Source organism: Seriola dumerili, unplaced genomic scaffold (genome assembly GCF_002260705.1).
Source record: "Seriola dumerili isolate Sdu_G_001 unplaced genomic scaffold, Sdu_1.0 BDQW01000149.1, whole genome shotgun sequence".
In the NCBI taxonomy this organism is placed as follows: Eukaryota; Metazoa; Chordata; class Actinopteri; order Carangiformes; family Carangidae; genus Seriola; species Seriola dumerili.
Window position 1 is genome coordinate 18,585,310 of NW_019174404.1, and position 27,902 is coordinate 18,613,211.

At 40.1% G+C, this 27,902-nt stretch overlaps 1 protein-coding gene across 2 annotated transcripts; it reads left to right on the plus strand.

Annotated features, from left to right (window-relative positions):
• The first annotated feature begins 372 nt into the window (after window positions 1-372).
• ttc7b (tetratricopeptide repeat domain 7B) lies at window positions 373-23,161 on the plus strand. 2 transcript variants are annotated; one of them, XM_022751200.1, is made up of 22 exons: window positions 373-535; window positions 2,623-2,777; window positions 2,949-3,024; window positions 3,116-3,208; window positions 4,412-4,575; window positions 6,459-6,580; window positions 7,488-7,566; window positions 8,450-8,625; window positions 8,808-8,871; window positions 8,997-9,134; window positions 9,344-9,532; window positions 9,759-9,876; window positions 10,241-10,298; window positions 10,980-11,052; window positions 11,231-11,391; window positions 11,511-11,627; window positions 12,465-12,562; window positions 16,097-16,147; window positions 19,207-19,347; window positions 21,153-21,355; window positions 22,195-22,268; window positions 22,828-23,161. In XM_022751200.1, exons 1-22 carry the CDS (start codon window positions 415-417, stop codon window positions 22,973-22,975), a joined length of 2,619 nt encoding a protein of 872 aa, XP_022606921.1. In that variant the 5' UTR covers window positions 373-414; the 3' UTR covers window positions 22,976-23,161. The 2 variants fall into 2 exon arrangements, with proteins under 2 accessions (XP_022606921.1, XP_022606922.1); XM_022751201.1 differs by lacking the exon at window positions 16,097-16,147.
• Window positions 23,162-27,902: the final 4,741 nt, after the last annotated feature.

Here is a 27,902-nt window from a genome sequence, read left to right on the forward strand (position 1 = left end):
AACATTTAATACACTTACATGTAAATGCATCATAAAAAATAAATCAAGTACATTTTGCTGATAGTACTTTTGTCCTTTAACTCAAGTAAAATTTTGAATGCAGGGCTTTCACTTGGAGTATTTTTTTACACTGTGGTATTATTACATTTACTTACTAATTTACTTTCTGCCCTCTCTCTCTTTTTTGGGGGGGATTCAGCACTTAACTCAGCCAGTGTAAGGTATCACAACTAACACAAAAAGTTAAACCATGAGTGATGTTATTCAAAGTGAATGTACATTTTTAACCACAGGTAACCAAAGCCTTATTTCGAAAGTACTGGCCGGAAGCTGTATGTTTCCTACACGTTAGCTTCACAGGCAGGAGAGCTTCTCTCCTCTGGTGTTTTGGTCCAGTCGACCCCAAACACGAAAATGACAGCGAGGAAGTCTGGCTCACGACTGGAGACCGAGATAGAGCGGTGCCGTTCAGAATGCCAATGGGACAAGATACCGGAGTTAGTACGACAGCTCTCGGCCAAACTAATATCAAACGGTAAGAAATGTGTGGGTTTCCCTGCTGTCCGTTCATTCAGTCTACAGCAGGGCCTTCTCCCTGCACTGAGTCCTCGGCACTTCCTGACAGCGGCAGCCGATGCTGGGATTTTTCCAACACAGTGCTCTGCTCAGTGCCAGTTAGATAACTAAGGTCAAAAACGTGCCATGTTTTTTTCCACTGCGGATATAACTACTTTCAGCAGTTTGGTGTGTGCACACGGAGGAAATGATTTTAAGATATGAAGAAGTAAAGAAGTCTAACAATTAGTTCCTGTGGTCTGACAGTTTTGTGCCCTGGTTCGTTCAGCTCTTCTCTAGAGGGTTAATGTTGTCTTTGCTTTTGTTGTATGACAAGCTAAATACGTTTTTACTAATTATCGACATACACCAACAAAGACCTTAAAAGTAACATAGCAAAATTATACTCACTGTCCCCACCACCACTCGCTGGATGTTAGCGTATAGTAACACCTCTTGCAGTTGAGATTTTACTTAAGTAAAACAGCCTCTGTTGAAGTTATTAACCCCGAATTGACCAGAAGAGTCCAGTTTTTAATTAAATGCTCCACTCAGCTCTCACTTTTGCCAAAACAACGGAACATCGAAAGTTGACAGATTTCTAAATGATGGTCTCGCATCTCAGCTAGCTTCACTGAGTTCAGCTATGTGGCTAAGGTGCGTGATTGCTACATGCTAGCTGTCAAACTGAATGCTAATGATGCTGAAAGGTGAACTGCACTACTGATGGTACAGTATATCATAATGTAAACATTTGGTAAAGACAGTGCAACATTTTAGTTTACATATTAACAAATATTGCGGTCCCCATACGATGCCCACATTGTAATTTAGAATTAGTTTTGGACGTCGTGTTGCGTTCGTGCTCACAGAGATTTTCTAATATTTTCTCATCACTTTTACATGTAAATATCATTCCTGAGCTAATGATTCTCCAAACTGCCAAATATCATGACCCAGTGAAGTTGGAGACACTGTGCTCTTCTTCTGCAGATGTGTATGTTGCTGCTCTATCCTGCCACCACTGAAAATAGCCTAGAAAGACTGCTCGTAGTGGTTAATGCATTTCACTGCTATAAAGACCTCCATCATGATTAATTTCTGCTGTTAGGTCCCTGGCAAGATAGCAGTGAAATGCATTTATTAATAAATAGCCTCAGGAACCAAACGCGATTTGCTGAGAGATTACTCTAGAAAGTAAAAGCCTAATAATAAGAGCTTTTTTTTTTTTTTTTTTTAAGTGGAAGTTGAACAACAGAAGGCAGGGGGTCAATCAGTGAAAGAGCTCTTTGTCTCGTTTTATATTTGTGGGAGGATGAAGAAAACTTTCAATTCCAGAGGTTTCTAACCTTAACAGTGACTAATTAAAACAACCAACATGACTTTTATCTTAGTGAGAAATGCTTGGACATCTGATTATTGCATAGAATAAATGAAATGTTAACATACACTAACTTGTTATTCCAGTACTCAAAAACATGATTACCTGTTATTTTTGCAATTTTGGAAGATGTGAATATTGCACTAGATTTCAGACTTGTGTAAACTGCTGCCATTGTGGAATGTCGGCCTGATTGTACATTGGTAAATGAGAGCTATAAGCTGTGGTCACTGACTGGGATCAGTTTAAAGTGCTGAGTAACAGGATTAGTGGTCATTTCACCATTTCAACTTCTAAATACACACACTCATACAATTTTGGAGCTTGTTATTGCTGTTCATGATTCTGGCTGGTATGTTTGCAAATACAGTGTAACCCTTAAAGTGCACACATTGGCAATGGATTGGTCTTGCTCCAAAGATTGTATTTACTGCAGGTTAGTGAATTTTAGATTGACCCTAGATTGTCTGTAGATTGACCTTAGAACCTTATACAGTAAACCATAGACTTAGTATTGATTAACCTCAGATTGGTTAATAGATTTTAACTGGCAGATTGATCCTTAACTGACCATATTTTATTGACCTCAAGCCTGTTAAAGTGATGGAGAGATGGGCATGGAGGACCAATAGGTGCTGTGCCATTATTTCTCTTCACAATTATGTTTCCTGGATGTGTATGTGTAGATGACCTTGGGGAGCTGCTGCAGGGAGAATGTAAGCTTCAGACGTACTTGAAGGAGAATCCCATCAAACAGGGAGCTAGTCCCAGGGGCCCACGACCTAAACTGGTGGAGGTCAGGAAACACCTCACTGCTGCTCTGGACAGAGGGAACCTCAAGGTAACTATTGATGGATTGATGATGACAGATGAACATGGATGTATGTGATATGTGCCTGTGAGTTTATGGGCTTTCTTTTTCTTCTTCTTTTTTTTTTTTATACGTTTTTAGATTTTGGCTTAGTTCTTAATTTTTTCCTCTATTTTAATAAAAACACTTCCTGTTCTACAGGCTGACTACCTCCAGGAGACTAGCCTGCTGATGGCTAAACTCTGCTATGTGGAGGGAGAATACAGAGACGCTTTAGGTAATCCACACACTTACCACTAATCAATAGTATATATTTCAGTATCAAATCATGTGATTTATTTATTAATACCTAATTGATGTATCGACAGGTCACTATAACAGGGTGAACCTGGATGACATGCAGCTGGTGGGAGCTCCTGTGTATAGGCTTTCTATGATAGCAGAGGCCTATGCTACTAAAGGTACACACACACACACACACACACACGGATACACACGGCTATATATTTAATGTCCTTTTCTTAACCATACCTCTCTTGCCATTGCTCCTATCGGCCCTTATCTTTGCAGTACCGCTTCTTTCCAGATGGTGGCAGTACAGTGTCACTGCTGACCATCAGTCATGGGATAATATAATATGTAATATATAGTAATATGAATAAATGGACACAGAGACACAACGAGCATGTCTTAATTGTGTACATTCAGTTGACATGTTCCTTTTTATTTTTATTGTCATTTTATTCTTGTCTGTGAAACAGAATACAATTAACTCATGTAACTGTAACCTGTTACTCCTGTTATTCCTGTTTGATCTGTTATAAATGTGTTGAGTATAAAATATTAATTATACTTTGAGTCACAGAGCATATCTGTTTGAAACATCAGCAGGAGAAGATGATGCTAAGTCTTTGACAGACGAAGGGAAGACCAGACACTGATAATCGATTTAAAGCCTCAGACCCAATTTTTCCTTTCATCCTGATCTAGGGATTCACCAATCCACTTTTCTTCATTACAATTTAATTCTGATACGTTAATTTGGATATCTGCTAATACTAATATTAATACTGATACTGATACTGATACTAGAGCTCTTTTTTCAAGATGATGATGGTTATTATCATTATCGTTCATTATCATTGTCGTTGGTAGTGTGTGTAAGGTTAGCCATAAACCAACAATTCTTATTAAAAAACAAAAAAAATACATACAATAAATGCATTAAATATAAATGTATTCCAAAGCAATTTATTTAAACAGTGGCTTTATTTAAACAGTATGCTTCTCATACAAATTACTATGGCAACTCCTTTGATGTATTGAAAAACTTAATCAAGGGCACAGTAATGCATTATCGACTACAAGTAAGTAGATTTCTATACATGAGTTTAAAAGTAATAAGAGTTGTGACTAGTGGGTGTCTTTGTAGAATGGTTTAATTAGCAATTACTTAATTTATTAATTAATTTGAGCTACAGCACTTTGGCTATGGGCTTAAGATTGCATTATTAGATATTTATAATTCATAAAAACATCAGACTATGGAATCTGGATCAATATGTGGATTCAGTGACAGCAGTCTGATATCCAATGAGATCAGTACCCGATACATTGGATCATCCACAACTCCACCCTGATCACTCACATCGTCTCCCCCTCAGGATTGTGTCTAGAGAAGGTCCCAGCTGCCTCACCATCTCTGTCCAATAAGAACACTGGGTCTCCTGCGTCCAATAGGAGCACAACAGACAGAGAGCAGGAAATCATCACCTGCTATGAAAAGTCTGGCGACATCGCTCTTCTCTACCTGCAGGAGGCTGAAAAGGTGTGTGTATGTGTGTGTGTGTTTGAGGGTGTGAAATTGGCATACTTATTTGATAACAGTATTTTCTCTGAGTGTCACACAAGTGCTCACCAAATATCTTGTTAGCGCCTGGACTCCCAAGTGTGATGCTATCAATGTGGGTGTGTGATGAATATTGTACTGACAATGTGCAGTTTGACTAATGCATTACCACCCATGACGGCCAACTGGCAAGCAAATCTCTTCCTCTTTATGTCCAGTGTCTACTGGGACGCATAGACTGAGCTGGCAAGCAACAGTAAACTGCAGTAAAAGGCTGAAGGATACAAATCAAACAGTCCCAATATTGATATTATAGTAAGAAACATGTGAGATGCACTCCATGAACTTGTGGTTGAATTCAAGACAAGGTGTGATAGCGGTGATGTGATGTCAGGTACAATGAAAAAAACTGAATATAAACCTAGTCAAAGTCACTATTTTAAAATATCATACTTGTAAAGAGGTAGTTAAAACAATTTAAAATATGTTAAAGCTAAAGATTATTTTCATTATCAGTTAACCTGCTGATTGTTTATTGGTTGTTTTATTCATCTTTTGGTCTCTAAAATGTCAGGAATGAATAAAATATAACCAAGATAAATGACTAAAGCCCAGGATGAATGTTTTGTCTGACTAAAACTGGGCTCAGACTACAGGGGACAATTCAACCCTGGTTCACCCCTCCTGATAATCAGAGGATCTTGGTCAGTATCAATGTCTGGCCCAGATTATCTGGTAATGTGAGAGGTTCACAGATCTAGTCTTAAAAACCTCCCGACCTGCTTGTAGACTCATCAGGGCCGCCCTGATAATATCAAACATGCTTCGGGATGATTGTGATTATGATTGTGTCAGTCCCAGAGCAGCCGACGGTGTTGCTAAGCAACAGTAAACATTCTAGTGCTTGAGGCTAACGTTAGCGAACATACTATTGTTGACAGATATGAAAACTGTCAGTTAAAATCTCACCTCCCGTTCTCACTGACAACTCAACCATTTTCTCATCCAGAGTCATTCAGCCTTCTGCTTTTGTTTTTTCACACTCCAAAGTTGAACTAATGTTAGAGCAGGTTGTTGCACCACAGTCTCCATTTTGTTTACTTCTGCTTCCCCCTAAGATTATGTGAGATGAGATCACACGAGGTGGTGTGTTTCTCTGATAGCTCCCTGTGGCACGATAATCTTTATAAGATCCAGAAGTGCGCGATTGCACCATTATTTTCAAATCTTTGAGTGTGTGCATGTATGAGATTAGAACAAGAAGAACTAGTGAAAGATATTCAGTTTACAATCAAATAAGACAAAGAAAAGCAGGAAATCCTCACTATTTAGAGGTTGTAGCCAGATAATTTGGGGCATTTTTACTGGGGCTGGGGCTTAAACACTTAATTTAATTTTAGTTTCTCTTGACTCACTCACAATAGACTAGAAGGGCACTAATGGCCAATGTCAAGCATCATACACCAGACTTCAGAAAAAAATTATTCAAATAGGTCATAACACATGAACTGGATCTGCTCCAAAAGTTAGTGGATTCTTCCTTGGCCCATGTCCCATCCCTCCACCAAGTTTGGAGCAAATCGATTCAGTAATTTTTGTGTAATCCTGCTGACACATAAACAGACACAGGTAAAAAACGTAACCTCCTTGGTGGAAGTAATTATTCAACAAATAGTTTTAGCTCAAGTCACTGGCAGCTGTTTATTAAACTTAACAACCAAGCTTTTGCATTGATACTACATTGACATGCAATGACAGATTTGTGACCATTCTACACAATAATATACAAACAATTTGAGTTAAAAATTGTAAAACTCTCCCTATGTTTTTCTTTCTTTATCCCTGTTTGTGTGTTTCTTCAGGCGTTATCTGCAGGGATTCAGAACCGCAGCCCAAAGCCCGGCCCGACGGCTCAGGACCAGGAGCTGGGCTACTTCTTGGAGACAGGCCTGCAGAGAGCCCACGTTATCCACTTCAAGAACGGGTAAGAGAGGGAAACAGGTGGTGGTAGATAGATATAAGAGGCAGGTAATGGAAAGAGAGTTTCCTGTTACTTCAGAACCAAAAAACATTTAAAACTGTGTTTACACTGATATTAAATGTGAACTGTTTTCTTGTTTAGAAAGGGCGTCAGTTGCCCAAACAGAAACCAAGAACAACCTTTTGTGGGCACTTTCCACCCACTTTGCAGTGGTTGTGGTACAAAGCTGCTGACAGGTGGTTAAAGGAGTAAAGTGTGAACACAGTTAAGTAACATAGACAGTGCAGCTGAAGGTAGATCCCACACTGTTGTTGTTTTAATGCTGCAGGACTTTAGCAGCTGATAATGTCTTTGTAGTGGACTGGGCAAAATCTGTTTATTTCCAGTGCTAGCTCCCTGTTTTTGTAATTCTGGTATCAGGTATGAACACTTCCTCATAAAGCAAGGAATGAATTGAAATTTAGAAGAGGAAGAAGAAGAAGATTTAGTTCACTGACATCAACTTACATCATTCTGAGCATAACAACCATTAAAACTCGCTCTCATTTGAAGCTGCCAGCATGTAAAATTGCCCAGTGCAGCATGAAATCTTTACAAAATATAAACTTTAGAGATCAAAGTCCTGAGACGTGTCAATGTTAGTGTAGGGGATGTAGTTTACTTGGCTCGACAACATCTTGACAACAACTTGAGACAGGCCTCTGCTGTGTCATCTTGAAAACTTGCAAAGATGTGATGTAAAGAAACATCTGCTACTGATGCTCTGAAATATTCACCTGCTCACTGACTCACACATAGAAAGCGGACATGGAGTGTGCACACCTGACTTTTTAAAATATCTTGTAATCTCACATGCTACAGATTCTGACAAGTGTTTTTCTTCCTGTTTCCTGTGTATATATTGCCATAGCAACCTTACACACGGTGTAGGCCGCTTTCGGGAAATTCTTCGGGCTGTTGAGACCAGAACTACCCAGAACCTGCGCATGGTGAGGAATGAGTTGGAAGGTTATCGTTTTGTTATGGTTAAAAACGACTGTATTTCCTCAAATGGAGGCCGGGGCTTTTATTTACCTCAACTGCAGAAGGTAACAGGCCTTTATTTGAGGCAGGCCTTCATGTCTAACTCCCTCATTTCGATATGTATAATAGGTCATATTTTGATAAGAAGCGTTGTTTTGATGTAAGTTTAAACAAGGAGGGAATTCTTGTTCCTGTCACACCTTTTTTTTCTAATTTAGTTTATGCACCTTTTTGTACAGATTAAACAAACAAGATATAACATATTTTAGTGAGCATTATAGGGATGGCAGGTGGATTTTGTTACCTTTGGACGGTGCCAGGCTAGCTGTTTTCCCCTGCTTCCAGTCTTTATGCTAAGCTAAGCTAACCACCTCATGGCTTCAGCTTTATATTTATCGTACAGACATGTGAGTGATGTAGACTGTCTCATCTGTCTTTTGGCATTAAAGAAAATGAGCATGTTCTCCAAAATGTGGAATTATTCCTTTAAACATGTTGTTGCTTTCCTGCTAATACCCATCTATTTACATGCTGCTTCAGTGTGTAGACTTTTAATATGTCCAACTTGTACAAAACACTTTCCTCTGACCTCTCTGTTAGAAATCACTAGCAAGTAGACTTAATTTTTAGTACATGGAGACCGAAGACTTACAGTCTGTACTGTGGTAAAGTCACGAATATAACTGTTTCTGAGTATATTAGAAGTAAAGTAAGCTGAAGTTAACAGATTGCTGCTGTGTAGATGCCAAAGTATATTTGCCAAATGTGTGTGTGTGTGTGTGTGTGTGTGTGTGTGTGTGTGTGTGTGTGTGTGTGTGTGTGTGTGTGTGTGTGTGTGTGTGTGTGTAGACCATTGCCAGACAGCTTGCGGAGATCTTGCTCAGAGGAATGTGTGAACAGAGTTACTGGTCTCCTCTGGAAGACCCGCCTACAGTGTCGCCATTGGACGATCCCACGCGGCAAGGACACACTCACAGCAAGAACTACAGCCTAAGCCGACGCCCACGAGTGTACTCAGGGGAGAAGTAAGTGATAATGTGTGTTTGCTGATGCTAAACTTGGAGAATCGAGGAAAATCGCCAACATGGTTCTAAAATTAAATCTGTTGCCAGTGTAATTTTTCACCAGTAGCTCTCTCGATCTTCTCCTTATCACCTTTCTCTCCATTTTCCCCATCTCTCTTGGTGCATGTCTCTCTGTCTCTCAGTCTGTTTTGCCCTCAGGAGAATACAGAAGAAGCTTTACTGCTGCTGCTCATCAGTGAGTCCATGGTGAGGCACAAACACCCAGTGCAACATATTTCATACTCCTCTCTAAAACAGAGGATCCTACACTCGGTTCACACAGTGCTCTTTCAACAACTATAAACTAACATTTGTCTTTGTGTGTGTTTCAGGCTAACCGTGACGCTGTCCTGAGCAGAATCCCTGAACACAATAATGATCGGATCATCAGCCTACAGTCTGCCTCTGTGGTGTACGACCTGCTGACAATAGCTCTGGGCAGGAGGGGGCAGTACGAGATGCTGTCAGAGGTGAGTAATACCTCTGTAGGCTGCACAGTCACAGTCATAGTGATTGTGAAATGTGTTTAAGGCCCTACATACCCCATTGTACACCTATATTTATTCTCCTAAACACATCAGTATCTTATTAAAAATCTAATTGGCTCTGTAGCTGTGTTAAAAAACATGACGACACTTATAGATAACACTGAAATGTGTCCTAATTTCAATGTCTCCAGTGTTTGGAACGAGCCATGAAGTTTGCCTTTGAGGAGTTCCATTTGTGGTACCAGCTCGCCTTGTCACTGATGGCAGCTGGCAAATCAGCTCGTGCTGTTAAGGTCCTTAAGGAGTGTATTCGTCTGAAGCCTGATGATCCCACAATCCCACTGCTGGCTGTCAAACTGTGTATCGGACCCCTGCACTGGGTAAGACATAAATTCAAACACGGTTATTTGATAAAGCATCTTAATTGTTTTTAGAGACTTTTGCGGAGGTTTTCTTAAGCTACCCGTCTGTGTTTACACTAGTGAATGACTCAGTTTTCTCTGTTAATGTTTGTTCTCTAAAATCATCAGATTTTACCACTAAATCTCTTCCCTTTTTTTCCTCCCGTTCTCTTTCATTATATGTCTGTCTGCTCCAACAATCCAGCTGGATGAGGGCGAGTGCTTTGGAAAGATAGTGATTGACATGGGGGAGAAAGCTGCTGAGTTCAGAGCCAAAGGCTACTTGGCCATTGGGCTGGTTTACAGCCTCAAAGCCACCGATGGTAAGTATGGATTTTGCTTGAGTGTATGTGTTATTGTACATCAGTTACTAGAAAGGAATTTGAAAGCATTGAAATGAAAGAATTAAGATTAAAATTTGGGTCAGTTTCATATTTACATAGGAAGTCTGGCTGATCAGCCAACGCACTGTGAATGAGGACAGCAATTCAAATAGAAATAGCATCTGCTTACATAGGACAAAGCAAGTATCCATTTTTTATGTTTATTGCTCAGATGTTACATCATGACCTCAGAGACTCTAGTCCAATGAACGCTGTTGTATCTCTCGAATGACTCTGGAAGGTATTCTTGTATAATGTAACCTGATTCTTTTTCTCTCTTTTCCCTGTCTCTGTGTCTCTTTAGCATCCTTGCGGAGCACACAGGAGGACTACCAGAGGAAAGCTTTGGGAGCCTTCCAGAGGTTGGGACTGAGCCATGTTGCTCTCTGTTTTCTGTTTTACACCCACATTTCCCTCAGAATCATTTTTCAGTCTAACAAAATGAGGACTGGTTTAAAGACTACTGTATTTCATCCTTTATCATTCGACCCTAAATTTGCTTGTCCCCTTGCAATCTGTGCACAAAGTGTATTACTTGGCACGCATTTCTGTCCTTAGACAACCTCCATCCACAAATATGTTTTGAGAGTGATGGTTGTGTCGGAACGAGACTGTAATGCAGACACACTTTTAACATTAACACTGTCTCTATACATGTGGTTATTCCTCCTGGACGCTGTGGTAAAGTCTGCAGCTAATAATGTACATATTCAGTTGTAAATTGTGTCTGTTGATAAAGGTCTCAATGATGCATTATTTGTCAGATTTTTGCAACGCTGCAGTATGTCTTCATGCCTATTCATCTTATTAATATGATATTGCAGTTGTTAATTGTGTGTAAATGTTTAAATATCCCCTGGTTTGATTTTTTTACGTGTTCTATTACTTTATGCTCTTTCCTACCTTTTTACCATTTTGCTGCTGCAGCGACCCAATTTCCCCACAGGGATCTTTAAAGTTTCATCTAATCTTATTTAATTTTTCATTCAGCATGTCTGAGCATAAAACTCTCTCTCTCTCTCTCTCTCTCTCTCTCTCTGCAGAGCTCAGAGTCTGTCTCCTACTGACCACCTAGCAGCTTTCTACTTGGCATTGCAGCTTGCTGTGTCCAGACAGGTAACACAATATAAAGTAATAACAGTATAAAATCACTGAACAAGGAAGCTTTAGAGGTGACTGTCATTAAGAAAAAGTCAGGGAACATGAGGGAATTATAAATTTGTCACTTTACTTTTTTTATCCCAACTGTAAAGCTGTAGTCTGTATATGTGTGTGTGTGTGTGTGTGTGTGTAGATCCCAGAGGCACTAGGCTATGTTCGACAGGCGTTGCAGCTTCAAGGGGATGATGTCCACTCCCTTCATCTGCTGGCCCTGCTACTCTCTGCTCAGAAACACTACCACGACGGCCTCAATATCATAGAGATGGCCCTGTCCGAGTACCCGGAGAACTTCAAGTAAGACTCACACTCTATTACAGCGCTGCCTTTAAAGCACACACTATGTATATTTACTCCTGTTTCTCTAGGATTAACTTCAGGTTGCTGTATGATGAAGTGTGTGTTGTGTCTTGCAGTCTGCTGTATACCAAGGTGAAATTGGAGTCGATGTGTAGAGGACCAGAGGAAGCTCTGCTCACCTGCAAACACATGCTGCAAATCTGGAAGAGCTTTTACAACCTTACCAACCCCAGGTACATACACTCACACACACGCTTTTTTTTTTATCTTTCTAAGTTTCATACTTTCATACTAGTGATTTACTAAATCAAGTTCCACCATTAAAACTTAAGGAATGTTTTAGCAAGTAAAGTCTCTAGTAACTGTTGCTAGGAAACATCCGTACCACTGTCTAATCCAAAGTAGTCTGACTCACCAGATGTAAGCTGCTGGTATAAGCCTGCCATTGGCTGCATTCTCTTCCCTCAATCAGGTAGTCAGGTAGTGTAGTCTGATGGTATTAGCATAATGTTTTGTAGTTTAAGGTATATTGTTTTATTTTTATGAAATGTTGTATTAAATCTTTGCACTAAGTCATTGTAAAACACAAGTGTCAGGGGAGATATCTTGACCATATTTTATAATAAAGCAAGCTAACCGAAGCTTTGTCAGTTAGCTCAGTTAGCTACACGACAGTTAAATCTGGCATTTACTGGGTGTAAATAATTTATAACCACTAATCTCTACGTAAGAACTAGTTTGTATGGTGCAACCAGTTTTTAATTAGTTGAGTGTAAATCCCCACCTAGTAAACAGGTCTGCTGTAATATATAGACTTAGTTTGAACTAAAATGCACCCAGCTCCTGTTTCACCACATTAAAGCTTAAACTCAGAGCATTCTTGCAAACAGTCACTGAGGAAACAAAAGGAGTATAAGAAACTAAATAACTACCAAATAAGTACTAGTTGGTTTTGGAGGCCATGTTTATTAAGCAACTCAGGTGATGCAAGAACACTGGAGCTCAGGTATCTTTTTTGGCTGTGTGTGTGTATCTGTGCTCATGTGTACATAAATGTATGTCTGTGGCAGTGATTCGGGGCGTGGCAGCAGTCTATTGGACAGAGCCATTGCAGACAGACGACAGCTCAACGCCATGACTCTGCCTGACTTCAGTGACCCTGAGACTGGTAGGAACACACACACACACACACACACACACACACACACACCCCCCCCTTAGGGAACCTCGGGATCTCCCCTGTGAAATGAATCCAGTTGTGCTCAGTTTTTCTCAGTAAACAAAGATTCATACATACATGATTCATTTCTCTTATTTGATAGTGGCCATAATATCCTTTTCTAGCCATTGTAGAGGATTATTTAATAACGCGAAGGAAATCAAGAGTGAGATACAGCCTCCTCTTTCTGTTTTTATATTGATCCATTCTAATTCATAGCTACAGATGTCAGAGAAAAATGTCTGTAGAAATTTCTTCCGTCTTCTTTACTCTGATTACTGGCACAGTATTGTTTTGGCAACAATATATTTTTTCTGTTTCTTTTTATTCATCTTCTTGCTGCTTTATCTAGGATGTTATTTTAGGTGTATTGTTTCTGGTTTGTAAACAGTATATGCACATTGAGAACCAGTGACATACTGTACGTTTCTTTCCTTTCTTTATTTCTTGATTAATTTCACTTATTGCTTTTTTTATTCCTTGTTTTAGCCTCACGTTCTTCCTCTTCTCACTCCGGTTCTGAACCTATCTCCCCCATGTCCCCATCCACTATTTCCACCCTCTCATCCCCACTGTCCTCTCCTTCCTCCTCTGTCTTCATCTTCCAGCCCCCTCCTCTCCCACCACCCAGAAACCCCTCCTCCCCCTCTTCTCTCCCTCCTTATACCCCTCCTCTTACTCCTGCACCCACCAAGACCAGGACTCACTCCTTTTGCAGCCACGTCACTCTCCGCCGACTCTCCTCCAGCTGTAATCTGCTTTCACGTCCACCCGCCCTGTAGCATGGTGTGGAGAGTGACCTTAAAAAACACACGAGAGCTTTTGGGAGATTGGTTCATTGGTTAATTTGCACATTTAGTGATGAGTGCATTCCTCATATGTTTTTGCTGTGGTGCTCTGTGCTAATCAGTATGTTGTTTAGTTTGCAAAGTAGAAGAACAGCTGTCCTCTATGGGGTCAAAATTTAGAAACTGAAAAATGAACTCATTATAGCTGATGTATGTTGTTTTATTGTGAAAACTATTTCCATAAGGGGAGATCAAATGGAAGTGAATGACTAAGGTATGACTGAGGTAAACCACTGAGAGTTTTGACGATTAGACTTCATCCATGAAAAGCATCTTCATTAAGCGCAGGACCGTATGAAGGTAGGAGATAGGATAGACACTGGGGGTGTGAAGAAGAGTGGGTGGTTGATGGAAACCTTTGGACAAGTGTTCCTGGACATTATGGAGGTTATGGTGGTGATGTGTATTGTGCAATAGTAGGTCTGAAAGACAGACGGGTAGAAAGATGGTCAGATGTGTTGACGTCGGGATTGTGAATGAACAGATTTGACAGCGTTGGAAAGTAGAAGTGACAGAGACTTAGATCAGAAGTACATATCCAACGTTAACCCACAGAAGAACATGGCAAAAGGGGAAAGAGATCTTCCTTATTGAGGTTTCGCCAAAGCTTCATTACTACACAAAACTAGGAAGTATAATAAGTGGTTTTTCGCAGTGCACTGTAAAGTCGTCCTTTGTCTTTTGTCTGCCACTTTCACTTCCTATTGAAATAGTGAGAGTGGTACCTGGCTGTGCTGCAGTGAGTTACCAAACCATGCCCTCAGTCCCAGAGGTCCTCTGTAAATGAATCAAAGTAAACATTTAACATATCTGGTGGAATATTTGCTGAGTTGCTCTTCAACATATTTGTATTTGGCACTAGACAGTTAGTGTAAAATCCATGGATGTAATCGTGTGTGATTACTACACAAATAGAAATTCAGAACTCATGACTTTGATGCTCAAGTCTGAGCTGTTCGTTTTTTAAAGGATAAGACTGTCGATATTCATTTTGTTATCGTCTCATGAAAAGACCAAAACAAATGTGTTGGGTCGTCTTTCAATATTCTCCATCCTTTCAGCCCTGTCTGTGGCTCTTAGCCCCAAGACCATTAAGACATGAATCTTTAAATATACATAGTTTCATGTTCATGCTTTTTAGTAAGCATAACTCAAACAGGAATACAAAGTTGTATTTGTTGGGAATTTTCTCCAGCTGTGGATTTGGTGCACCACAGCTGAAATAGTTTTTGGACAACAATGGAGCTCTGTGACACATGTTGTCTGTGGACAATAAGAAAAATGAGGAAATACAGAGCAGCATCACCAGACTTATCCCTGAAGTCTGAGTTGAATCGCTTGTTGTAAAACTTGGAACTGAAGTCAGATCAGCGTCCAGGACTCTCTGAGTGCTGCCACTGAAGACTAGGCCAGCACAGATTTTAAATGTCACACTGTTAGCCTTGTATCATATAAATGGATTTTAATTTTCAAGAGTTGCCAGTTCTCGTTTTCTAACTCAAAAGACAACATTTCATCTCATGGTGTTGCCACAGTCTTAGCATGGAGCACCAGCATGACCAATATGTTGGTGATATATTGTTCTTTATTTCATCACTAAACTAGTGACATGACCAATTAGCTGATGGCCCAAAAACTGCATATGCTCCTGTCATGACCAATCACAGAGCCTGTTGTCCTCACTAAGACTGTAGACAAGGTGACTGGTCGTGTAAGCCTCACAAGCATGTCCAACGAGTTAAAGACTAAACTGACTAATCCTGGAGTGTTAGCTGTGCCTCATGGTCACACGTAGCTCTCAGACCTGCTGTAAATCTATGCATGTTTACCTGTGCGTTTACTTTTGCTTTGGGTGTGGATCAGAGTGTAGTTGAGCCTTGATGCGGTTGCTTAGCATTTTTGTGACTCGCCTCACGGCCTCAGGTGAACTCTCTCACTCGACACACACAGGCTCAAACACCACATAGTCACAGTTGATGCGGCAGATGGGGTTTAGAATTCAGTTGTGTTCCTTTCTTTCTTTTGGTATCACAGAAAATCATTTTTCACAGATCACAGCTTTACTGTCTCTTCACATCTATCTGCTGTTTGTCTTTGTTTTTGTTACTATTTTGCATCTTCCTCCTCTCTCTTTGTTTGTGTGAGGATTTCTCATTTCAGCCAACATTAATTTGTCTTGTCCCGGTTCCAACCTTATGTTGTCTCTCTCTTGTTGCCATCTCCTCTGCTAATGGTGTTGGTACTGGAAAATAATAATGGTTATTTAGTTAAATTATTTATCTGCACCAAATCAAACCCTCTTTTTTTTTTCTCCAGGACATGATTTTCCTCTGTTAAATTATTTAAAACTGTCAATATATACCCAGGAATTAATCGATTTACATGACTGAAAATTACAGACAACTGTGTTTTCTGTGAAAATAAGTGATGCCCTGGAGAGCATGTACTAAGGCAAAAAAAAAAAAGTGGAAGCAGCCTGTGAATAATAAAAATCTCCTTGCTCCTCTCTACAATCTTCCTCTGTAGAACCAGCGATCTCTCTCATAATGATTTGGATATTTCTTCTCTCTCTCCTCCTCTCTTCCAATCATTAACAATCGTCTCTGTTTTTTTCCCATTCCTCCGTTTTTTCAAGGCGGCCTTCAGGACGCTAACACTCTTGGTTTTTCCTCCATGTTTTCTGTTTGTAAGTAGCCATCTAACCTCCATCTAAACTTCCTCTCTCCATCCATCCATTGTTCTGTCCATCCTTTCGGTCCCTGGTGACTTGCCATCTTCCTGATGAGGTTCAGATATATGTACGATATCTGTGCGAAAGAAACTTGTACATATATCCTCCGCTTTAACTTGATGTCTTGCAACCATTTTCCAGGGAGTTGTTCAGATTTTTATCATGTCGGTGGTTCAGTGTATTAAAGGAATACAGTGACTTCAGGAGATCTCCCAAAAATAATGTGCATAATCATTCTTTGCAATTTGTCTGATTAAAGCAGCGTGAATGTATTCAGGACGCAACATTGTGTTGTGCTGGAAATCTTTTGGTGTCCTTCAGTGCAGCACATGAATCGGGAGCTGTTTGAGATGTAAAAGGCAGATGAAGATGTGATTTTTCAGTAAAGTGAAAACAAACACTCACAGAGCAACAGCAGAAAGGACGACAAGAAGCAGCTTTTTATCATCTCACACTGGCTCGAGACAGAGGTTACTAATGATGTCAATTGTTTGCAGTGATTCTATCAAAGCTCCATAATAGATTTGGATTGATCTGCAACAAGCTGTCGTGAAAGGTTTATATGAGGAAATAAATGATGAGATAAGGAAGAAATGGTCCAGAGGAAAGATTTATGATGAGACATCCCACTGTTGTATCGTTTGAGGAAGAAAAATGCATATATCGTTTTTATATCTTTATGCATTATTATAATTATCTATTATCAAGATGTAGTGTGTAAGGATGTGCATTACACTGGAAACACAGAGGGGAAATATAACACATAACCAGCTTATGGTGTGATGACCACTTGTATCTTTCCTGTAAGTCAGTGTATTCCTTTATTTCACTGAGCAGCTTTAGTTTATGTGAACTGTGAACGTTTAAGCCACAAACGGCCTCAGGAAGCTTCCTCAGTGAGAGGTTTTGACTATACATTTAAAACATTTTTCTACTGCCTCAAGAGTTTGTCAGCTTTTTTTACTAGCTGATGGATTGACTTAAATATTAGAGGCAGAAAACGGTGCCATTAGGAAAATATACGTTAGCCTTTCTCCAGCTGCTTGACTGAATAATCACTGACTGAAAAGCACTATTTTCTTTCACTGTTAAAGTCATGCACCGTACTGTCTAGATGAAATATCGGCATTACTGAGCATAAGAACATTGTTTATGTACTGTAGGGAAAAAAAACATTTGTTCAAGGCAGATAAATGGAGAGATGGATGAGAAGCATCACATTAGCAGTGAGTTTTCTTCAAGCTTTGGGTAAACTGTCTCACAGTTTCACTTTATTTAGATTTTCGCCAATATGAGTTTATTTAGGGAACAATACATGCCGTCCTGTTTCAATATAATTCCCTAAATGTGCTGTACTAGGCTGGGCTGCTGCATGCTGGCATCTAATACACTGCTTCTTACAGTCTGCTCTTCAAATCAGGACGCTCAACTTTCAATGTGTTTGTTTGTGTGAGATAGAGACATCCTTTTGTCATTTCCCTAAATCCACTTATCAGCAACACACTTGTCCTCTCTTGTTACTCACACACACACACACACACACACACATATATTCTCTTTTTATTCTTATCACACTCATCTTGTACACAAGGGTAGTTTCTCTCCCTTAACACACACACTCACAGTTCGTATCAATGTGAATGGAGAAAAAAGACAAACTATGGGACACCAGAATATGAGAAGGGGACAGGAAATCTTTCTGTTATCAGATTAAAGCTTTTACTCCAGCTGGCTCACTTTTAATTTAGCCCATGCTCCAGGGTATAAAGGCAGATATTTATGTTAACTAATCCCTTTAGGCTGTAATTGATGCAACAGTTCAATAAGCCCAAAACAAAAATGTTGTCTACCACATGTTAGTCATCTTTTTAAGAAATCTGTGGCATCACAACGACAGTATCTACAATACAAGAGAGGAAATCTTATTTTTACAAACAAAGCAAGGTATTTCATCATGTTAAATTTAAACACATTTCTACAAACTGATCAAAATTACCACGGAGAAGATCACAGTGAATTAAATAAACATTGTTGACTCTATATTTGTCAGCAGAACCTTTTTAGAAGCAGGATCAGAATTCAGTTTATTTGTATACAGTTATGTCTGTGAACTTTGCACATGTGGACGTTGCGATCCTTCAGCCTGGATCAACATTTTAGTCACAATGTCAGCATGAAAATATGGAAAAAATTAAATACTTTCAAGATACTCCACCCAAAATCTGCCCAGCACTCAACTCATAAAGGCTTGAAAGGTGCTTCTAAATTGTCCCACCTCTCTCCCGCCCATCTGTCCGATCATACTGGAGAATATGGCCGACCACACTGGCACAAAGAAACATGTCTACGTTTAGGCTAAACAATGACTACTTGGAACATACTTTTGTGCTGTTTATGCCACAGGGGTGGTTCCTATGGATGACGCAGTATTAAGGTATATGTAATATTTGAAGGATATAAATATGTGGCAAACATAATGGAAGTTTACGACCCAGAAATCCTGTTTTGCTTTCACAGCTCTGCAGTGTGCACCTGCAGTCCAGCGCGGACGCCATTTTGCATCCCTGTAATGTGATGTAGAGACAGAATATCACAGACACGTCTTTCAGCTACTAATCAGCAGAGTGATGTGGTGTTTATGCATGGTAGTGCCGATATTAATTCATTTTAACCTGGTTAATCCAGGACCATAACACTGTGTGTTGCAGCGTGTGGAATGGTGTGGACTGGCTTTACTGCAGGAACAGGAAACTGTGTGCCAATGTGGGCCCAGAGTCTTGAGCTTTTTGCTGCAACCAAACGCTCCAGATAAACTCTGTTCCTCTGAGTGATGGAGAGGAGTCGCGATTTCCACAACTTTGCTTCCTGAAGTTGTGGAAATCAGTGAAATCTGCTGTTACGTTTGGTTGACTTCAAACCCTGCATTGTGGCACATGGCTGCCTCACGCTGCTGTAGTAGTAAACCTTTAAGAGGCGACGTGTATGTCGGTTGATAATGGATTCTGTCCCTCCAGGTTCGGTGCACGCCACCTCCATAGCGGCCAGTCGTGTAGAGCAGGCTCTGTCTGAGGTCGCCTCCTCCCTGCAGAGCAGTGCCCCCAAACATGGACCCCTCCACCCCTGGATGACCCTGGCTCAGATATGGCTGCATGCAGGTATGAACACGAACAGTCACAGTACATGTGTGATGGTAAAACAGATACACACACTGGGCTGGTGTTTCTTCTGTATTTTATTTTAGCATCTTTTTAAACAGAGAGAATAAAAACTAGAGGAGATAATGTGTGGTTCCATTCTGATCATAGCCACGTTAAAAAAAACATTGTGAAAACATGTTTTCTACAGTTACCTTAACATGCAGTAGGTGGCTGGGTTAACATGCACTGAAAGAAGAGTTTTAACTTTCCATTGTTAACATTTCTCTACTCCGTTCACTTTTTCTTTTATTCAATTTTTCATTAAACAAACACACAAAACATAATATTGTACAACATAACGTAATGTTATAGGACTGGTCTATAAATAAGAGAAGAAAAAAGCGCACAGAACTTACATAATAAGAGAAACAATCTAATGAGGTTGAATGATGAATTGTTATGTACCCAGATCTGATTCGTATCATGTCCCCAAATCAGGAGTTTGTCCACAGTTGTTTTTCATAAGTCCAAAATATATTTAAATTCTTAGAGATTCCAACGTTTCTTCCATTTCTGCAGAAAAAGATCAGTTCTTCCATCGATGTAATGTACTATTTTTTTCCACAGTCACAACCTCAGAGATCAGAGATTTCCACATGGAGATGGGGGGGGGGGTTCGTCCCCAACCCACTTCACCGTGATGGCATTCCTTGCTAGCATTAAGACAGCTTGAGCAACTTCCTGATTTTGTTTAAATTCGCTTCACTTTTATCTGACCAAGGCGGTTGTGATAAGGTTATGTAACCAAGTAAAACGCACCTGCTACATCCTGAAGACTCATGTCTGAACCTGGGAATGCCTTTGAGCATGTCTCTGGTTATGTGTGAAGACAAATCAGTCATCACAGACGTAAAGTTAGTGATATTTGAGCATTAGCTTGCAGGATTGTATTTAACAGCAGTTTAACTGGAATCACACCAGATAAAATGTCCCTTGAAGTTGACTGGAGCCCGGAGTCTCATTTGCAGAGACACAAACGTAAGCAGAGTATACATAAACAGATGCTGGCAGCACACACACACACACACACACACACACACACACACACACACACACACACACACACACACACACACGCGAGTGTGTGTGCGCGTGTGTATCTCTCCAGGCTTCGCTTCCTGTCTGAGGTGGTCACTTCCAGCCTGGCGACACAGCTAATATAATCATCCAATCGCAGCACAGACGGGCAGACAGTTCAAACTCATTTCCTCTGTCTGCCTCATTCTCTGTTTGTATCATTCTATCTTCATCACAGCAATACTCTCAATTCATTAGATGACCCTGATACTGAAAATGTTTTTCTCATTGGTGCTATTTGAGGTTGAAAAATGGAGCTGTGCTTTCTCACTGCTCTGCCCCTTATTTTCTGCTTCTTCCTTTTGCAATTTTAAATATGTTCACCATTAATCGTTTTCCTTTTCCTCCGTTTGTGGCTCTTAAACCGTTTTACTTCCACTCAAGGGCTGCATATGTCTAGACTACTACTAAATTTTTAACTGTGCTACTGCAGTTCAGTTTGAGAGGTTTAAATGTTACTTGTGTTGGGGCAACATGTCATGACACATCAGTATTTATGGGATGTGCAGGCTTAGTTTTATGCGACAGAGGCTGCCAGTCTCACAGTAATTATATCAAGCTAACTGTCAATTTGATAAAGATGGCGATGTTGGGAAACCACTGCAAGATGCACCTTGTGATAAAACAAAAGGAAACTTGCTGCACTGGTTTAGTTTCATCTCCCTTCCTGTTTGTTCCTCTGATAGCTGAAGTGTACATCAGCATGTCAAAACCTGCAGAGGCCTCGGCCTGCACACAGGAAGCTGCCAACCTCTTCCCCACCTCCCATAACGTGCTGTACATGAGGGGGCAGATAGCAGAGCTGAGGGGCAACATAGACGAGGCCAAACGCTGGTATGAAGAGGCTCTGTCCATCAACCCGACACACGTCAAGACCATGCAGAGACTGGTAATGCACCAAACACACACACACACACACACACACACACACACACACACACACACACACACACACACACACACACACACACACACACACACACACTCTGACGCTGATGTTCTCCTTCTGCTCTGTCCTTGTGTTTGGTCTCTTGAGAGCATAACAAATCTTGTCCTATCTCCCGCTGTGTCTGCACAGCCTGAGGGTTTGTGTGGTTTATGTAATTAGCCAGAGTCTTCTGGGCCAGCCCTGCTCTGAAGAGAGGGAACACTGTCTCCCTCCTTTGTTCTCTCTCAGCTCACCTGGACTTTTTATTCATGATATATATCAGGTTATTCTAATCTTTCAAGGTTTGTATACTGTATACTGTCTGTATACATCCACTGTATTACCACCATTGTGCAGTGTATATTCAGCTATAGGTCCATCTTTAGTCTGTATTTTCTTGTATGATGCTATTATAATGAATACTTTTCTTTTAGTTATTGTACAGAATTTAATTGCATTGTTCTTCATTTACCTACCTCATTGTTTTTATGATTCACGTGAAGTGGCTGATGCAACACTGCAACCACATCATGGGGTCATCCCAGCAAGTTAGCATATAGAAGTAGAATACAAAACGCCCAGGCTGCATCAGGGCTGAATTACTCCACTATCCCTGAATTGGATGAATTATTATTTTTGTCATGCATACAGCTAATAGCTGCATGCTGCTTACAAGGTGTCACAGGTTCATATGAGCCTGAGAGGAGGCAGATTAGCCTCTTAATGTTCTTCCTCCCATTCTTCATCTTTCCTTTTCCCTCTTTTTTTATTCCTTGTCTTTGTGTGTCCACCTCTCACAGGGTCTGATCCTCCACCAGCTGCAGCGCTACAGTCTGTCCGAAAAAGTCCTGAGGGATGCTGTGCAGGTCAACAGGTAGGTGTGTGTGTGTGTGTGTGTGTGTGTGTGTGTGTGTGTGTGTGTGTGTGTGTGTGTGTGTGTGTGTGCGTCTGTCATAGGCTACCTTTGTGGATAATTGGGGACAGCTTGTCCAATTGGGGTCAAAAGCCGTGTCCCCAATTTGAAAAAAGCTAATTTTTGGGTCAGTGGTTGAGGTTAGGGTTAGAGTAAGTCTCCAGGAAATTAATGTAAGTCTATGTAATCTCCCCAAATGTGACAAAGCAAACATGTGTATGTGTGTGTGCCAGTGTAATGTACCTGATTGTTCTATTTTAGAGCGATAACTACATATACTTTTCCTTTTCTTTTCCTCTCTTATTCTTTCCTCTTCTTCACCTTTCCTCTCTTTTTTCCCCTTTTCCCACTTCTCTTTTCTCCCATTTCCTCCCCTCTTGATCCATCTCTCCTCTTTCCATCTCCTCTTCTCTCCTTTTCTCTCTCCACATCTCCTCTCATTGATTTCTTCTTTTCTCTCCTCATCTCCCTCTTCCTCTCCTCCTCTCCTCTCCTCTCCTGTCTTCTCTCCTCTCCTCAGTACGGCTCATGATGTGTGGAACAGTCTGGGTGAGGTGTTGCAGGCTCAGGGAAACGCTGCAGCTGCCACTGAGTGTTTCCTCACCGCCTTGGAGCTGGAGGCCAGCAGCCCCATTCTGCCCTTCACCATCATACCCAGAGCACTATGAAACACACACACACACACACACACACACACACACACACACAGAGTTATAGCCTCACTACTGTAGCACAGTGGCACAAATGATGGACCTGCAAGCTGCACTCACTCCATACACACAGCATGCCTGCATGTGACTTGCACACACCTGCACAAGGTTTTACTGCCATACTCTCAGATACACACACACACACACACACACACACACACACACACACACACACTCTATAGAAATGCAAATAGTACATATAAACATCCATACATGCTTCCCCCCTGCCCACCCACCCTTCCCACAATGCCTTGCTGTGGCTGTGACCCTTGACCATGGGTGTGTGTGAGCGCATAAGTCTGTGTGCTGACACACTGCTTGTTTATGTCGATCTGCACTTTTTGTGTGCCTGTTTGTGTCTGTGCATGTACACCCACGTCTGTGTATGTGTGCCAACATGATGCCTGTGCATATTTGTGTCTGGTTGTATGTGATTTGTAGTATGCTGTGTGTGTTTGTTGTTTTGTCCTGTTCAAAGATGTAAATAAGATTTAATTTGAGTCATTACTCCAGCATCGCTAGCATTCAGAAGCCTAAGAGTTTACATTTTGTTTACATGTACCAAAACACATACACACACACACACACACACACACACAGTTTAATTTTCTTTTCACACACTGAGGGTAAATCTAGCATATTGTACAAAAACGGATTATGGGCAAGTAAACAGTTTTAGTAATGTTTCCTTTTTAAGCCAAATATTACTGATAATCTCATTCACTCAAACACAAACACACACACACGTATGTTCACTTGTTGCTGTTCATATAGAGAGAACAGTTTCTCTATGGCTGGCTCAGGACAGCCTGATCTTTGAGAATCAACTAGAGCGTAGGCAGACATGATCAACAGATCACTGAAGAATCAATCAATCAATCAGTAAAGTCTAAATGCCAAAACACAGGCTGCATTTACACACGCAAGAGATCCGATTTTAGCAGCAAATGTTCAGTGGCTGTCTTTTTATGGAGTTTTGAATTGAAGCACATGTAATCTCATGTGTGCAGCCTTTATATGTTGGTGTAACCAGACTTTCATGACATTCTATGATTTTACAGATTTTCCTAGTATGTACAGTATCATTCAATTTCCCCATGGGAATCATTGAAATTAAGGGAATAGACATACACTTTTTTTGCATACTTGCTGAGAGTTGAGAGATGAGAAGATCAATTTCGTACTGTACAATGAATATGAAACTAGAGCTAGCAGCAGTTAGCTTAGCTTAGCATAAAGACTGGAAACAGGGGGAATTCACCTACCAGCATCTCTGCAGCCCACTAACTGACTCGTTACATCTTGTTTAATCTGTACAGAAATTTAAAAACAACAACATTCAGACTGTGGGACTGTGTTGCATGTCATGCCCCCCCCTCTCACCATTTGTCCTGTTTGTATCTCTTCACTGTATTATGAAGGAAAAAAAATGCTAATTATTGAACTTTAGAGATGCTGGTAGGTCAATTTTTTTATCTTCATGCCAAGTCAGCTAATGAAAGCTAAGCTAAACTCAGCTGCTAGTGTTAGCGTCACATTTAGTCTACAGACATGAGAGTGGTCTCGGTCTTCTAACTCAGCAAGTGGGCAAATAAATCTCTTTCTCAAAATGTCTTAACTATTGCTGTAAAATAAAAAGCCATTTCCATAGTAATAAATGTTCTTTTTTTAATGCTTGTGATCAGTTTTGAAAAGACTGACTTGTTAGCATGAGCAGCTGCACAACAGTGAAACACCACCTACAGAATCTCTCAACAGAAACTTGATAATGTTCTAGATAATCAGTAAAGTTTCATACAAACTGGAGCTCCTGTGTAACATTTCTATTTTAACAATTTGTAATTATGAATGGGAGAAATCTATTACACAGACTAAATCAGATTTTCTGTTGTGTGTAAATGCAACCACAGTGATTGTGTTGTCTTTGTGCCCTGTCACAGTCATGTTAAATAAAACCAGATGAATATAGTTTTGTTTTTTTCATTTGATTTTTTGATTATATTTACAAAGAGTTATTGTTGTATATTTGATTGTTCCAAGTGTAATATTATTGCTATTATTTTAGAAAGTAAATTATAATTCTATTTTCTGGAGAGTGATGTTACTGAGACGCTGTCAGAGGCGTGAGAGGATGAACTGACTCAGTTTGTTGATATGAGCTCTGTCAGTGAGTTCTTTGTACTGTAAATGAATGACTGAAATTAGGATGGTAATAATGACTAAGATAATAAAAGTGGTTAAATACAACTGTGGTTACTTGTATTATTTTATTATTTGACGTGCTGAATAATTAAATCCTAATTGTGTGTGTGTGTGTGTGTGTGTGTGTGTGTGTGTGTGTGGTATTCCCTCTGGCTGTGACCTCGGGGCCAGCAGTATGTGTTACTTTCTCAGGTGTATATCTGTCAGAGGATAGGTGTGTGCTCCTTTGTGTGTCTTTTATCAGAGGATTACAGCGCTGACAGGCTTCGTTCTGGAGTGTCAGGAAACCACAGCTGAGTCGCATACACACACACACACAAACGCACCACCACCACTGAGGTCCCTGCTGGACTCTCAGGTATCACAGTATAACCGTTTGTTCATGAGGTCATTTGTGCTGTGCCTCTTTTCACTTGGTGTAATCCTAAAGATGTTTTAATGTAATCTGGAAATGTGCTTTTACATTCAGAAAATAAAAATAACAGCACTTTCATATAAAAGAAATGCCAGTAAGAATTCATTTGGTGATGTGGAGGTAAGAATAGGCTAAATTCAGTTTTCAAGTGAGTGTTTATGAGATGTCTAGATTACATATAGGTGTTGTTTTAACAGTATTTACATTGGCATCTGTTACTTTTGAAATATATTCATTTAATAAACCTGATTCAGGGTCAGAGTTATTAAGTCAGATGACTCTACCTACAAAGATGCTTAATCAACTTCTACTTTTGAACAACATTTTGCCCCCTGATTGATTTAGTGAGGTAATGTTCAATGTCAGCCATGATGTATCCAAGGCTTGACTGAACTTATGATCAGATCAATGATGTTCCTCAGTGTAAGAACTACTCTGTTGTGTGAGTAGTGCTGAAAAGACAGACTTTCTTCTCTCAGAAAGGCACTTTTTTACTCTGAAAAGTCCCATCTTACAGCAATGTTTAAGATTAGTGATCACATGATTAATCATGCATGAAAAGAGGCCCTACATAGGCTCATACATAAAAAAAAAATCCTTACATGTTGTCAGTGATGTTAAAAGCTTATATGAATTTAATTTCAAGGCTAATTTTAAATATGTTAACCCCTTGCAAATTATACATGAACTACATATGTATAACTATATAAACTGACATAAAATGAAGTGGCTGAAGACAGGAAGTAAATTCTGCTGCTGGTACATCATGAGGAGACTTTTAACCCTTAAAAGTTGTTAAAACCATTGACTTACTTGTGTGGGCTTTAGACTAATTTATAAGACTAATTTAGTTTGGAACTGTCAAGTATTGAAGAAGCTTTTGGAAGGATCAGCTTTTGTAATTTCCAGAGTTTGTCATGGCTTGTTCCTTAAATGAGAAAATGGTTTAGTTTCGACTTCAACTTATTATTTTTTTTTATTTCTAAAAATCCCAAATAATATCCAAAAATGTAACTGGAAAAATATATTCACAGCTGAAGCAAAATTCTTGTCTTTAAACCCACACAGACATAAACTCCACACAGCAAAGTTAAGGCGAACACTTGAGCCACTTATTCCTCTGACTCAATGTACACCCGGTTCCTTGGCCCAAGTCCGGCCCACATACAGCATGACTGCCAGGAACATTTTCTGTGTGCGCCAGAATTGGTCCAGATGTGGAAGCAGTAGATGGCTGTCTTTCTTTATGTGGGCCGGACTTGGGCCGAGGAAACAGGTGTGTACTGAGCCTGAGGAAACACAATATGTGGCTCCGGTATTCGCCAGAATAATTTTGCCACATGTGGCTTTAAAGCCTTTCTGAAAAAGTTATTTATGGAGCCTATTGGCCTTTGTGTGTTGCTGCTGTCATGGTACTTCACAAATCACAGCATAAGATTTTTTCACCTAGGATGAGCATGTCCTGGTCCTGCTTGTTGGTCAAATACAGTATGTTCTTTCTTCTTCACACATGGCTCTGGTGCACTGTCGTTTTCTTCATCTCTATTTCCCATGGTGCCCATTCAAAATGTGCCTGTCAATGGTTTAGTTCAGTAACTGTGGGACCCACACAAATCCTGAGAGCAGGATCTTAACTTGTAATGGAGTCTCTTCTATTGTGACATTGATGATTTTAAGACTTTTTCCAGAAATTATTTTAGTTTAAACTTTTTATGGGCATACATACACAAATCCTTAAACCTATACATCATCATAAGAAAAGCTTGAGCAGTGTTCATAGAGCTTGTTGAACTAAACCTACCCCACATCAAAATTTAGAGGGTGCTGGCCTGAAGCCTTATTTCTCCTTTATTCTGGAAATATGTCATGACTAGAACATTAAGCTTTTCTATTGTAAAGATGACTGATTACTTATAACTGGGACTGCAAGTGTATGTTGCTTACTTTGATTGTTTTTTTGTTTTTTTTACATTTCCATTCACTGCAATGACTGGAAAATTTAACATCTGTCTGATGAAGTTTTGTGAATGAATGGATATACAGTTTTGGAAAGGAGACAAAGAGAGAAGACATTTTTTAAAATGACTTAATGTACTGAATATCTGTCCAATGTACTGATATGTACAACCTTCACCCTCACACACACAAACTTGCTCCCCACACCATCCTTCAGGTGAAAAACTGAAATATTTATGTGGGTGAACGCTGAAGCCAGGAGTAAGAGATTGTGTGTCTGCATGTCTGGCTGTGTATCAGTGTGTGTTTGTG

Bases quoted from the DNA above. Each gene is read 5' to 3' on its own strand.
- ttc7b (XM_022751200.1), top strand. From the start codon at position 415: ATGACAGCGAGGAAGTCTGGCTCACGACTGGAGACCGAGATAGAGCGG. The intron at 9,533-9,758 runs GTAAGACATAAA...CCAACAATCCAG, and splicing joins GTATCGGACCCCTGCACTGG to CTGGATGAGGGCGAGTGCTT. The intron at 11,628-12,464 runs GTACATACACTC...TGTCTGTGGCAG, and splicing joins TACAACCTTACCAACCCCAG to TGATTCGGGGCGTGGCAGCA.